This window comes from Aphelocoma coerulescens, chromosome 11 (genome assembly GCF_041296385.1).
Source record: "Aphelocoma coerulescens isolate FSJ_1873_10779 chromosome 11, UR_Acoe_1.0, whole genome shotgun sequence".
Lineage (NCBI taxonomy): Eukaryota > Metazoa > Chordata > Aves > Passeriformes > Corvidae > Aphelocoma > Aphelocoma coerulescens.
The window spans coordinates 20,627,323-20,642,002 of NC_091025.1; the positions used below are offsets into that span (position 1 = coordinate 20,627,323).

A 14,680-nucleotide genomic window follows, 5' to 3' on the forward strand; every position below is an offset into this window, starting at 1 on the left:
GCAGTGAAGAAAATGTGGTAGGTGGTCCCAAATTTTCAGACCCTTAGGTAGATGAGGCTGAAGTTTTCATTTAAATTTAGGTTCCGTGTCTCTAGATGCTTGAGTTGATTCAATTTCATGCTATATTAATTGACTATGAGGCTCTAAAGAATGCTAAGTACATTTGATGACTTTCTATAATAATAAGCCAGTTAATTTAAGTTAGGTTAATAAGTACTGTGATTTTAGCATCTTATGAATTAAGAGTTTAATTTCATTTTGTTTTTTAAAATTATAAGATTTACCTTAGTTTAAATTTTTAATTCAATTCTCATGAAAAGCTGATCCTTTTGTTGCTATTCTGCATCACAAATTAAGTTTAGAGGTTTGTTTTGGAGTTACCCAGGTCCTTCCATCACTGCATGCTTGGGGAACAGCTCTGCTGTGCACAAGCTGTGTCTGGCTTTAACAGAAAGCTTGCTCCCAGATCCCAGACAACTGACGGGGAACTTAAGTCACCAAACGCACTGGAGAATACAGGAATAATCTTGTTCTGGCAAAAACTATTTTCCTTACGTATCCGACTTCATGCTGAAGCAGAGGATTTCATTTTTTTGTGGTTAGCATTGCAAATGATGCATTAATGTTTTTTCCTTTAAGAATCAGAGGATGAAGTGAATTTACCAAGAAGCCTAAAGCTGTTATGTAGGGCCCTGCTGATGCAAATTGCTTCACTTGCCATAACCTTGCAAAGCCTTGCTCCAGCTTTGTGTGCCCAGGACCTGCAAACATGAAACAACCTGTATGGAAGGCACTTAGAGTGCCTTTACTTTACATGGAGTAAAAAGGGCTTTTCATTAGTTTTAACTTTTGGTTTTGTTCTTGCAAGTGATTGTACACCTTGAGAAAAGATTAGGAGAAAAAAACCTACTGCTTCTGCTTCATGGGATCCCCTTGAATCCTTTTTTCTTTTTCTTTTTTTTATTCTTTGAATTCCTGTATAGCAATTATATACAGCCACTGAGCAGGCAGCATGCAAGAAGGAAACAGATGACTGAAAACTGCATTTCCATGCAGAGAAATCCATGGTGCTTATTGTTACCAGCTGGGTCGAACACCAACCAGGAGAGTTTCCTGTAGCCCAGGATTCTTCTGTGTGGTTTAAACACCTCCCAGAGTTAGGCTAATAGATCTTCTCACGCTGCTGTGTCATCTTGTGTTCAGAAAAGCTGTGATCAGTTCCCAGCAGCTTTTTCCTGTGAGGACAGATGTTGGAGTCTGGGTGTTTATGGAAACTTAGGACTTGAGCAGAGGCAGAAGAGGAGAGAAGGCTCAGGTGCTGTGGCAGTGCAGTGCCATGATGCAGACATGCCCTGTCATACCATGGAGTTCCCCTCCTCTGCTGAGAAAGAAAATGTTACGGACTTGAGGTTTTCAGTTGCTTGGTTTGGGTTTTGTTAGTTCTATTTAATGTTTTTTGATGGAGATACTTGCTTATGTTTCTTTGACTTATTGAAGTTTGTTGCAAAAGACGTTGTGTGCTAACAAAGTTTTTTATCTGAATATTTATTTTCCAAATATTTCTGAAATTTTAGCAGCAGCTAATGGAGCTTGTGTGTTTTTGAACAATTCATTCTAGGTGCAGTATGAGAGAAAAACCAAAACAGTAGAGTTCTGCTTTCAATTACATGTAAAAAAGCAAGGTATCGTTGGTATACCTCAGGGTTTTTGCTCTGCAGTTTTCACTAATGGTATCTAAAGATCACAAAATAAAAAGCCCTTTCATTTAAGACTATTGCCTATGTCTGCTTTCTGTGTATCACAAGAAACCTGTTCATTAGATTTTAAACAGTGCTTGTCATTGATTTCATTCTAAAACAGTGTTGTTGGTAGCTTTTGCAATTCTTTATCTCACTTCTTATAAAATTCTTATAAATTTCTTCTAAATATTCTTGTCATCTTCCAGGTTAATGCTGTAGTTGTCAACTTGGTCATTTTTACTATTTGCTATCTCTTCTCAAACTTAGGTTTTAAGAGAAAAGTATAGTCCATGTTTTGTTATTTCCATTATGATAGCACTGGAGCTTGGTAACCTTAGAGGATCAGAAAGCAAAAATTATATGGGGAGTTCTGCTCAGAACCACACTGTAATGATGGATTGAAATTCAGCTCCAGCTGAATCATCATCAGGCAACAGTGCCTCAAATAAGTGGCAGATGATTTTTTCTCATTCCCAGCAATAACAGGAAAATTATTAGGTAACTTAAACCTGATACCATAGTTAATACTTCGAAAAAGAAGAAAACACTTCAAGTGAAATAGCCAGTTAAACATCATCTGTCCTCTATTCCCCCAATATTAACTTCGAGCTGTGTCCCAAAAGCTCCAGCTAGTAATTAGATTCTCCTGCAGAAGTGGAAGCTTTGATTTGCAAATGCCTCAAGTGGTATGTGGTGCTTGGGGCATATTCTCCTGTAACCTGCTGCTGATTTCAAAGGCAGGACTGATAGCAGTTCCTTCAGGTGACTACAGGCAGCTCAGGCTGCTGGGGAAAAGCAGGATAGATTGAATAAACTAATCTTCATTAGTAACACTCAGCAAGTGAAACAAGGGCTTAGAGAGAAGGGACCAGGAGACATGTGAAATGGAATTCCAGACTTTTATTTTCTTAGCTGTACAGAGCTCTGTTCTTTTTACATTAAATGAGCTAATTAGAAGTTGGGTATATGCAGTGGGAGAATATAGAAAAGATCTGAGATTTCACTTTGGTGCTTATTTCATATTATCTAAATGTAATGTTTGTATTCTGATTAATGTAAATACTTGATTGCACTTAGCTTGGTAAAGTGGTTAGGACTTCACTGTACTGGGTATGTTCCAACTGGGACAGTCTCAGGCTCCAAAAAGTTCTGTGATGCTTTAGCTGTAAAAGAGTAGGTGAAACTAGATTGTGTCACTCAGGAGTCTTTTACTGTGGTTCAGTACTTGCAGTTATGAGTAGCTCAGGTGTTCTCTGCCGTGGCTCGGGTTTGTTGCCGTTGCTGACTTGAGGAAACTTTGGGATGATGCCAGCTTACAGCCCCTGGTTTTGGCAGGTAGGGTGCCCTTGCACCTCTCTGCACTTGTGCATCTCTAGCTGCTGCCATGGCCCTGTGGGTGAGGATCAGCCAGCACAGGGACATCACCTGTGGTTTTCTTCTGTCCTGATCCAAAGACAAGCCCGGGATCAGGCCTGAGTGGGCCTGGAGCTCTCTCTGCTTCTGATTGCTTTGCCTGATAGACTCAGATAGACAGTGCCTATGGAACAAGACCCAGCATGATACACATTGCAGTTCTTCCATGGAAAAAACAACAGATTAACCATTGAGTTGCTTAGGAGCAAGCAGTAGTTCATCTTTATACTAAGATATTGTGGGGATATTGCAAATTCTAGTCTTCCACAGCCCTTTTTCTGGGAAACAGGCAGATTTGCCTACTTCCTAATTCCCTGCTTACTCCAAAAATAGTAATATTTTGTATTGTTGTACACTTAATTTGATCTTTTATTTTGCTTACATAGTAATAAAATCAGTTTACATAATAATTCTGTTGTTCCCTTGACAGTGCTTATTGCCTAGACATGCTGGTTTTTGTTACCTTAGATGAACCATTAATTGGAATCCAATGTTCTTGGCAGGAGTACAGTCACAAATGACAGTATCATACATCTGTGCTTACTGCGGGAGGAACGTTTCAATTTTAAAATGTGAGCAGAACCTCCAAATAAAGTCAGTCTTAGAAAACAATTTCAGATATAATCTGTTGTTGCAATATACAGGAGAATAAACAGTTACTCAAAATTTAATTTTCACAGAATGTGACTGCAAGTCTCTTTATAGATGCCTAGGCATTAGTACTTTCTAGACTATTCTGTACACCTTTTGGGGACCAATTACCAGCTTTTACTTTCTCTCCGTGCAGCACTGTGACAAAGGTCCTGCTCAGTGGCCAGGCCTCCAGGATATAATGGTGATAGGAACAGGCAGCCACACAGCTGCTCTACCAGCACTCACATTTTTACTCTTCGTTTCATCTGACTGCAAAACAACATCATGGTCACTGTTGAAAACAAAGCTTGAGTTGTTTAGCTGCGAGATGTAGGGAAGTTTCCTCCTCGCAAGGAAGGAAATCCATTAATGGCAGAAGATTCATACTGAGGGATGACAGTGTGAGGTCTCCCTGTCAGGCTTTGCTCCCAATAGAGTTTGACTTGATGGAAAATGGCAAGTCTTGTTTCAGACCTGTCATCTTCTGTTTGGGGGTTGTGGTGTTTCAGTCATTAAAAGAAATCCTCAGTTTGTCCTACTTTTCATAACCAACCACAGCAGACTGAGAGCTGTTAGCCCCTGGACCTGATGGGTGTGGTGGCTACCGAGATGGTCATGAGTGCCTAGAGATCAGATGTTACTTGGGATGCTGAAGCCATAGTCTGATGTATGTTTTAATCCAGCACTGTTCTCAAAAGAAGGGATTTTGTCATCTACCCAGCTTGGTCACTGGCCCCTCTCTGCATATTTCCTGTGCCAGCTCATTTTGTCCTTCAACCTTGCAGCAAATTGGGTTGGTGCTGTCCCTGCTCAGAGTATGAGTGGCCACATACAAGCCATAGCCAGAACCTGTCTCTCTTATCCATTTCACACATCTCCTGGTGAACACCTTGCTAGTCTCTATTAAAAGGGACAAGCCCACCCATGGCTGCCCTGCTTGCTTTTCAGCTTTAGAAAGCTGAGCAGTGTTCCCCTTTCTGTGAAGGCTTCCGTGGTAGGGATATTGCTGCATCAGTACCTGCAGAATCCAAAGACCTGGAGATGAAACCTAGAGCCAGCACAACCCAGGACTGAGATAGGATGGGGTGAATATCAAAAAGAGTTTCCAAATTCCTTCCAGAGAAGTTAAAATTATACTTTTGGGTGAGCAGCATTATTCAGGTGCCTCAGGGAGTCTCCCTGCATTGCTGAGAGACATTTCCAAATGTGGATCTTGGGTCTTGTTCCTGAGTCGCTGTTGGCTTCTTGAAGGAAGAACTAAAAGCAGGATCAGACTGCAAAGAGTCTAGACTAAATGCCTACCACTGCTTTAGCAGCCATACAGAGATAAATAAAGGGGGCTACTGAGGCTTTATTGTCACACCTGGTGTGAAACACCATTTATTTTAAGTAAAGGAAAAAAAATAGGGATGCTGTGCCAGGGCTGCTTTCAGAGGATGTTTGCCATTGTTTTCCTCACTCTGTATTCGTCTTTCTAGCATCTGTCTTGGATTGACTGCCTGGGAAAAGGCATTTACAAGTAGAATTGAGAAGTGTACTTAAAAGCCAAATATGGGCTGTTTGCTGTAAAGTAGCCGATAGATAGTTGGCGAGGCACCAAAAGGTCCAGACACTAATCTAATTGTTTACAGCTCATGGAGAGATTAATCCACAAGATTGGATGCCCTCACTTCCTTTACACATTACAATGAATGTGCGAAATGCCAAACCCCAAGGGGCAGTATGAGAGAAAAAATGGCTCAATTTCAATGCAGTTATTGTTTCAAGTTTAGAAATATATTGATTTTCTTTGAGTTTTGATAAGAATACAAATTCAAAGTGCCTTGCTTAATATCACACTATTCTTGTTTCCTAGGCTCAGTAAAACAAAATCATGTTTTCTTACTTTGGTATAATATAGTGCTCTGCAAAGTCCAAATCAAACATATGACATAAAACATATCGAATACACAGTCAAAATGGGCAAACCTACGTCCAAACATCCAGGCTGGTTAGCTCTGGAAATCTTGGCTGCTGTAAGGTGCTGTACACTGGAACAGATTAAGCTCTGCAAAGGGAAGAAAAGCAACCCCAGCCTTGCTTGGGTGACCAGTGAGAATAAAGCAAACACTGTGGAGGGGCTGCTGCAAAGCAGTATTTCTGTAAAATAGGCTCTTTCTGAACTGAAAGTGGAGCTCAAGAGCAAACAGTACTGCAGGGCTGTACCCATTCTGAAAAGGGAATGATTCAGTAAGATGAAAACATGGATAACGTGCAGGGTAATGCTCCAGCCTCCCTCCGACCCCCTGCACTGGCCTGGCAGAAACATGGGAGCTCGGCTGTGCCAGGACATGGTGCCTCAGCACCGAGGGTAGCGCTGGGCAGGGCTTTGTTGGGGAGAAAGGGCAAGTTTCATCCTCGTGATGCCAGTCATGCTGACAGTGATGCTGACACCAGTTGCCCCTTCTGCCGGCAAGGGAAAGTACTGGGGCTTTGGCCAGAAGCAAGATTCAGGAAAGCTACGTGGAGACCAGATAACTAACGCCGTGGTCTCACAGACATGTTAACCTCTGACTTGCTGGCTGGAGCAGAAGAGGTTTCATGAGCAGAGTGTATGTGCACAATTGCAAGCTGGTTGGCCTGTGAGCTGTTTATGGGCCATTACAATAATTTGTTGGGGGAATTTTGCTACAGTTGCAAAAAATTTTCAAAAAGCTAATGGGGTTGAGATATATTTATTCTGATATTGCAATACCTGTCACATTTAGGGGAAAAAATTAATATCCGGAACTAGTCTTTGCAGTGTTTCTAATTCCTTGACTAAGCACGTCCTCATGGATCATTTTATTTTACCAGCTTTTGGGAAGAAGAGAATGTTTTGCTAGTTAGGACTTGTTTTGACTTGACTTTTAATAACACCAATCAGCACCATGTTGCCTGAAAGTCTGAATCTGACAAAAGTTTAGTTTAAATGGGCTGCTTTTATGAGGTCATGTGTAGACTCATTGCTCCTGAATCAAGATCATAAATGTGTAATTTTAATAACATTTGGTGAGAATAAGTATTTGCATATCCTTGGAGAAATTGTTCTCTGCTGCATAGTTCAGCTGTTTCAGCCATGACGTGGCAGGGGCATTTCAAGATTTGCATGTCGCTTACACTACCATACTTTGCAAGGAAGGGTAGAGCAAGGAATAGTGCAAGTAATTATTTTTGCTTTGTAGTGCAGTATTTCTCCCAAGGTAGAGAGTAACAGTACCAAGTGTATCCAAAGCCAAGATTTCTGTGGTGCAAAAAACAGTTTGGGTGTTGAGTTGAAAACTGGTCATCACTCTGTGTGAAAGCTAAATGAGGACCGATGGGAGGGAGGTAATTGCATAGCTAAGTTTCAGTCCTTTATGATTATTTTTTGTATTTTGTGTGTCTTATGGAGCAGTCAGCATAGGAGAGCTTGATATAAAGTCATCCACAGATTGCCTTTGTGTCTGAAAGAACGAGTGTCTCTCCTGCAGGGAGTGGAGCGCATCGACCTGCCGGGGCTGCGGAGCCTGCGCACCGCGCGCCGCCTGGAGCAGGGCATGGTGCTCACCATCGAACCGGGCATCTACTTCATCGACCCCCTCCTGGACCAGGCCCTGCAGGACCCTGCACAGTCCTGCTTCATCAACAACGACGTCCTGCGGCGTTTCAGAGGATTTGGTGGGGTGAGTAATTCTTAGCAGATGATTTTATTAATTGGTTTCCTCTTTGTTTGCCCTTACTATGTATCTGAGGAGAAGTCTTCTGGGAGTTGTACTGTGTTGCACATAGGGCTGTTCCTGAAGCAGTACCTTGAGTAATTTGGACCATTTGACTCTGCAGACAAACTGGGGGGTTTTATTCTAATTTTTTAATGTGATTTTGTACTAGTGGTGTCTGATTAATGAGAGACCCATATTTTTCCATTGACTGAAATATCCTCTGACAGCACCAGACAGTGGCTTGCCAGGTAAGTGTTTTGTCTAATGTGTGAAATGTGTATGTTATGAAATATGAGACTGAGTTCTGTAGTCTAGAGTAGGCTTCCTTGACAGCAGCACAGTCCAGTGCTTCCTGCCAGGGCAGAAGAGCCTGAAGCTGTTTAAGCTGGGGAGGCAGTAGATGAAAACAGCAATAATTGCTCTTACTGGATTATTGACAGAATGGCATGAAGCTTGTGCCTCGCGAGAGCTGTCCCCGTTTTCCAGAAGAATGGGTGATGGTTTTCCCAAGCACCCAGGCTCAATGTGACAGGCTCAGGCAGCAGTGTGCACAGGAGGATTGGCCACCTTGGGAGGTAGAGGTGATCTGGGCAATCATTCCCATGCAGCAGCTGCTGGGCAGGTAGAGGGGCCTTGTTGTACATACTGTCCAGGACACATTTCCCATACAAAGCTGTTGCCCTCACAGAGCATTCAGCAGTTGCAGTGCTTCCAGTAGGTTTTTACTTCAGCAGGGCAAGCATTTGAAGGCTGCCACATTGTTCTCCGAGCATCTGTACTCCTTCACACAGGAGCTAGAGCATGCAGCTGCAATGACCCATCCTCCCCATGGCTCTGCTAAGTCTCAGTACAGCGAGCAGTCACTGGCAGTGGCGGTGATTTTCTGGTATGAAGTCATTCATTAGGAATTGTCTGCTGCTGCCATTTACTAATTTATCACTGTACCCCAGCCATGAGAGGGTGATTACTGTAGCTGCTTTGGAACCACCAGCCCTGACAGAGAAGGTGTGTGTGTTCTTCCCAGTCATGGCAGCCAACCAGGCTCTAGGGCAGCCACCCATGATGTGGGTGCAGCTTTATCAAGAGACACAGGACTTTACCCTTGCTGGTATTTAATTCACTGCTGAGGTCTGGGACATTATCTGTCTCTGTGTTGTTTCTTTATCAAGATTTGCCAGCCAGACAACTGAGGTATTGGTGAACAAAAGGCAGCTAATTCTGCATTTTCTAACTGTGAGCACATTCTGTAGGATACCACATGCTGCAATGTATTTTAAAAGAGCACTGTGATGTGCTTGTGTAGCTTAACACTGCAATGGAAACAGGTTTAACTGTCTTCGTTTTCCTTGTAAACACTCTGTGAGTTTTTCAGCATTTAAAATGATTCCTGGTGAGCTTTCCCTGAAATTGCTCAGCAAAGCCTACATTCTTCCCAAATGGCTGTGAATGCCCACCCACTCCAGCTCTGCAGCTTGAGGTGCGCCTGTGGCTCACCTGCTGCCTGTGGTTGCACAGAATAGGAGTGACAGCATGGGATCTCTACCTTGCTAATAAGTTGCTGGATCAGGCACTTTTGTTCCAGCAATTTCAAGCAAAGTCTAACTTTGTTCCCTCATTTTTGCTTAGCTTCCTGTAATGATGACTTAAGGAGTCATCATTAAGGAGAGCTAGCCAACAAACTTTGCTAAAATAAGGGGCGGCCCAACAACAATTTAGCAAAAATCTAAATCTCTGATCCCCCTGTGAACAATATATTTTACTTAGGAAAAAAAATAATACACACATACCCTGAGCCAGATGTTGTCACTTGATTTTGTCCAGAAGAAAGAAAATAAAATCTGAGACTGGAATACATCTGAATATTTCTGAATTCTTCACAAAAGCTGAATTACAATGCAATCAAAATAATCTTTTCCATCTTTACCATTCTGACTTGATTCTGCATAAATAGAAGATGCAGTCTGTGCTGTGTAGAGTGCTTAGTTATGTACAAGATGTTTCATTCTAGTTTATCCAGAGTGAGTGAGTATTTCTCACAAAAGCATGCCAGAAAACTTCCTTTCTAAGGAGATTAAAAAAGATCTTGTAAAGCCCAGTGCTTTTACTGACAAATACTAACAGTACAGGAGCTAGTACTGTTGTCAGTTCTACCTGAAGATTTCACTACAGCCAGTCCAATCTTCCTTTAAGTTTAAAAGAAAAATACATTCTACAAAAGGAAATAAGTAGTCCATTTCCCTCTGCAGAGCTCAGCACTAATTAAAATGTTCTTAATTTGGTTTAGTGTAATTCACTTCAAAAATGAAATAACATTCACTGAAGTAACACCACTGTAATTCTGAGTAAGTCTGTCTGCACAGGGAATTTGTGGATTTTTAATAAATTCACCTTGAATTCATGTCTTTCTTGAGCTTTGGATAATTTTCTTGATTGTGACAAGTCTCTGCATTGAGAAGCAAAGCTCTCGTAGGGTGCCAGAAAGGGCAAGACTGTAGCCATTTATTGTAATTTGTTCTGCCTGGAGTTAGCCATGAAGAGACTGTAGAAGGTGCAGGAGCAGGAAAGAAGAAGAGTCGGCATGAGCTTTCCTTGGCTGCCTGCACTGCTGGGACAGGTCCATTACCAGCCCACCTTCCTGCATGCCTCAAGCACAGACACAGCCTTTGTGGCTGTCCCTGCTGCTCAGGGACCTCTTAATCGGGGCTTTTACCAAACAAGCTCTTCTGGGTCAAATACAGATCCCTCCAGAGGGAAGCAAGCAGTGGTCGGGGGATACTGCCCTGTCTGAAGCCCTACACTCTTTACTTGACAGCCATTGAGTTCAGTCCTTCACAAACTTCCTTGGCCAATTTTGGGATGTTTCAGTCACATGTACTTCAGTTCTCCATCTGCAAAACCAAAGTCCAGTTTACCGAGGTCATAAATCCTATGGGACAAGGGCTGCTGCTGGATGCTGGCACAGTGTGTGGCCCAGGGCACCTTTGCTCTGCCTGGACTCTGCCCCACACACTCCTAAATAAACACAGATGTGCAAATAGAGGGATGTGCACACGGTTGTATGTATTGCTCAGGAAAAGCAGCCGAATCCTCGGGGAAGGGGAAATGCCGACTCCAAATGCTGCCCTTTAGGGTTTGACATTTCCATTCTTCATAAGCTGATTACTGATTCATGCAGTTCATATGATGTTTTCTCAAAGACACAGTAAAGCCATTCAGTCTTTTTTTGGCCTTACACATTCAATCTCTGTTCAGGCTTTATTTTTCCCTAGGATTTGTAGAACTAGCACTAGACTTAGTATCTGAAAACTATGCAACTTAGAGCAAATGCTGGAAGACGAGCGATAAATGCATTACTTTCTTTTGTTTACAGATTTTTCTCCTTTAAAAATTTAACAGATTTTAAATTAAACAAAGCTCAGGAACTTGAAGATCCGAATATTTTTCAAAACAATAGTGCTTCCCTTACTCAGAATAAATGTTAAACCAAATAAAAAGCAGGATATTTAACTGCTTCTACCTTCGGTTCAGAGAGCCATATAGTTGTCTCTGTCCTGAATTTTATTTTTCAGAAGATTACGCTCTGTTTCTGAGTTCATGGTGAATCTGTATTGTGAAATGAAATAGTTTACTACGCAATAAACATTTTGCTCATCTACTTTTTAATATTGCATACTATATCACAGTAATAGTGCTACACAGCATTTCTTCTAAAGTTTTCATAGGAAAGCAGTTGTCACAATATACATACTTAACTTTCTTTAAAAGTTCTTTTAGGGGAAGTGATAGGTGTAGGCAATCCAAAACCTACTGCTAGTTGCTTATAAACCTTCTTTAACCCTTTTCTCTTGTCTAATTAAAATAATTAGATTAAAGTAAGACCAGCTGTTTCTAACCTGTATTTACCTTGTAGTTTAATGTTTCTTTTTGAGCCTGTGTGAAGGGACTGGGCACCTGAGGCTTTTTTTCCATCTGTATTAGTTAATCTAATAACATACATGGCCTCACCCTACTAATATTGATCCCCTTCCATAAAAATGTTAACATTTAAATGTGGACACTTAAAATAAAGGTTCTCTTGACATGAGGACTTGCTTGTGAATGAAATCTGCTTGTGCCAGGAAGACTGCAGCATGGGATGAGAGTCACTGAGCACAGAGTCTACTGGCCTCTATAGAAAACATCTTGGCATAGCCACTGTGTGTAACAACAGGAAAGTGCCTTCCCCAGCCCTGCACCCCTTGCCTGGACCTGGGTTTGATGTGAGGCAGCTCTGTTTCCTAACCAGTCCCTCTGAGATACAGAAGTCAAACTCTGCTCTTGATAAGTTTGCTCTGTTAAAAATTACTGGTAAGTCGATGGCTGAGTTGAAATAAGTTCCTTGGCTACACACAGCTGCCTCTGTAGGACACCAGCTGTAGGAACAGACTCACAGGTCCTTCATCCGGACATCTGCTCATCTACTTTGGGGGGTCCCATGTATGGCCACGTCCTGTCATCATTTCCAGGCAAGTGTCCCACTCTTAAGGTCTTTCAGCAATAGTGTTGCTGCTTTCCACAGCCATAATCAAACAAATGCTCAGTAGATTTTTAAAAAGGGGGGGACATTTCACCAGTTGCCTTTTTTGACATCAGGGATCTATCATCATGCAAATCTGGATTATTTAATTGGCCAAAATAGTTTCTTGATTGTCAAAAGCTTTGTATGTATCTTGTCCTCCAAAAGAAATTAATAAGTGCTACAACCCTGTTTCCCCTGGAAGGTAACACAGGAGGCTCTGGGGAGCACGACTGTATTAGTAAGTCAGGACAAAGTACGAGGCTGTACAGAGCTGACAGCAGCCCTGGTGTTTAACTCCCGTGCTGTCCTTGGCTGTGCCCCCATGGCCCTGCTTTGGGACAGAGTTGGGACCATTGAGTTGAGCCACATGATGGCCTGTGCTAGTGTTAGGCAGTTGTGCAATCAGGTCTATCTAGACAGATCATGCCACAACCCTTGATAAGAAAAAGGCATTTTAGGAACAGTCCTGGCATTCCTGACCACTGCATCTTTACAGGAGTGGTTTTTTGAAGTGTGCCATTTCACACCAAAAAAGTAAAGCCTCCCCTAGGTTTTTGCAGAGCACCCTGAAAGCTGGGGGTGCTGTGAGCCTCACACACTTCAGTGCCCAACTCCAAACCACTCTGTAGCCCTGAAACAAGCAGCACTGATGAACAAAGAGCCTGCAAACAGGGACAGCTCTGAGAGCAAGTTTCATAACCACTGTCCCCCTCTGGGAAATGCAGTCCCAAGCCAGTGAGCCTTGCCAGGCAGATCCAGCATCTTTTCTCCATTTGGACAGAAGACAAGACCAAATGACAGGCGCTCCTATGGGGAAGATTTTGCAGGTCCTCTGAAGCTGCTTCTTGCTGCTGCTGAGTTTAAACTCAGGGTGAAGCATGGAAGGTGTGAAGGAAAAGAGCAAATGAAACCATTTCCTTCCCCTTGAGAGCCTGTTCCTCTGCACTCATGTTGCTTTTAGGCAAAGGAAAAATTAGGTACTGAAAATGGGAAATCTGTCTTCTCTGTTGCGGCAAGCATCCATTTCAGGTGAGATTCATCCAGTAGAGGAAGGGTTAGATCCTGGCAAAAGAAGTGGCATGTTCCTAGGGAGTGAGGGTTAAGGCCCCAGGGGACCAACCGGTGGTTCTGTGTGTGCCTCCTTCTGCATCCTGAAGACCATTTGGAGGTGCTGATGCTGAGCAGGCTGATGTGACAGTACTGGCTCTCCCACTGTGGATCAATTATATGATCCCCTAACAATGCTCCTCCTATACGAGGAGTGGCTGTATGTGGCACTCATCCTCCCCCATTTGGTCATTCTCAGCTCCCTGCCTTTGGCAGCTCCAGCCCCCTGTGTGCTCTCCTCATTCAGGATGTCTCACGTCTCACCTCCACCAGGCTCTCCCTACCTGGCCTCCTTAGCCAGCCCCAGCTCTCTGTCCATTATTTGTCAATCCTGTCTCACCTTACTATACCTTCCTTTCCCTGGTCCTTTCATCACTCAACTATTTTCCAGTTCCTTCCCCATCCTGTTTTTCTCTTGTGGCCTAGATAGAGTACAGCGTGGACAGACACCTTGCCCCACTTGTTCTTCCCCACTATAGTCTAGCTTTCATCTACTCTGCTTTTAAGTCAGTCCATCCTCCCAAAGAGTGCAGAGGTACTGATGAAGGCATAAAACACAGAGCTGGAACCATTTTTCTTGCTTTTTTGCTAATGTTACTGGTTAAGCAGATGAATTGTGGCTGATACATCTCTGTAGCTGGGGAATTTCAGCTCAAGTGGGGGGAGGTTTGTGAAGCTGGCAGTGCTTGGGAAAAGGCTCTCTCTGTAGGCAGAGTCAGTTCTAGCTTTGGCTGGCCTTCCCTCTGCTCTCAGACTTACTTTTGCACTGACATTTTACTTTCCACATCATTGCTGTGCCCAGCTCCATTTACACTGGTTGGGCTTGCCAATGTGATGCTTAGGCTTTTACCATCTCACCAGCTCTGTCCCTGGATTCTGGCACTTCTGCATGGTTTCCCTAGTACCATCAGGTTTTTGTCAGGGACTGGTCCACCCAGGCAGGCTGTGCCCAGGCCCAAGAACCCAGCAGGACGGGTACACAGCAGGATTTGCCTTTGGATGCAGTGGGACCCTTGTGCCGAATCCTTGGGTTATGTTTTGCTCAGCTGGAAAAATTTGAAGCAGTGAGTCAAAAAGCCCATCCTGGTAAAATCTGTTCAAGTGCAGAGTCATTGCAGGTGTTTCTGATCTCCTCTGCAGCAAGGTACCCACCTTTCAGGCACACTGAGCATACAAAGCCTCACAGCTTCAAATTTACAGCTGTCCAAAATAAATGTGTAAACTCAATGGACTTTGTTTATTTAATTCTGCTTTATAATACACTTAACTTGATACCAAGTAAAAGAAATAATCTGGCAAAGACATCATTAAACAGTTTAATAAGGACTGGATTACTCATTTTGTTTGAACAAATGGATTATTTTGCAATCAGAAGTACAAATGTTAACCGGCTTTATTTTTAGTTGAAAATGTCAAGAGGTCAGAAACAATTAAAGCAATTGTAAGGTGGGAGTATCCAGGGTTTGTATTCTTTTGGATTTACACCTTACTAAAATTGCTTTTATTGCAGC

The 14,680-nt window shown here is 42.8% G+C and overlaps 1 protein-coding gene across 1 annotated transcript in view; it reads left to right on the forward strand.

Moving 5' to 3' along the window:
- Positions 1-14,680, forward strand: part of PEPD (peptidase D) — a 144,991-nt gene that overhangs the window by 128,820 nt on the left and 1,491 nt on the right. The window contains exon 14 of the mRNA XM_069026486.1: positions 7,277-7,468. Coding sequence (XP_068882587.1) covers positions 7,277-7,468 — 192 coding nt within the window. The remainder of the gene's footprint in view (positions 1-7,276; positions 7,469-14,680) is intronic.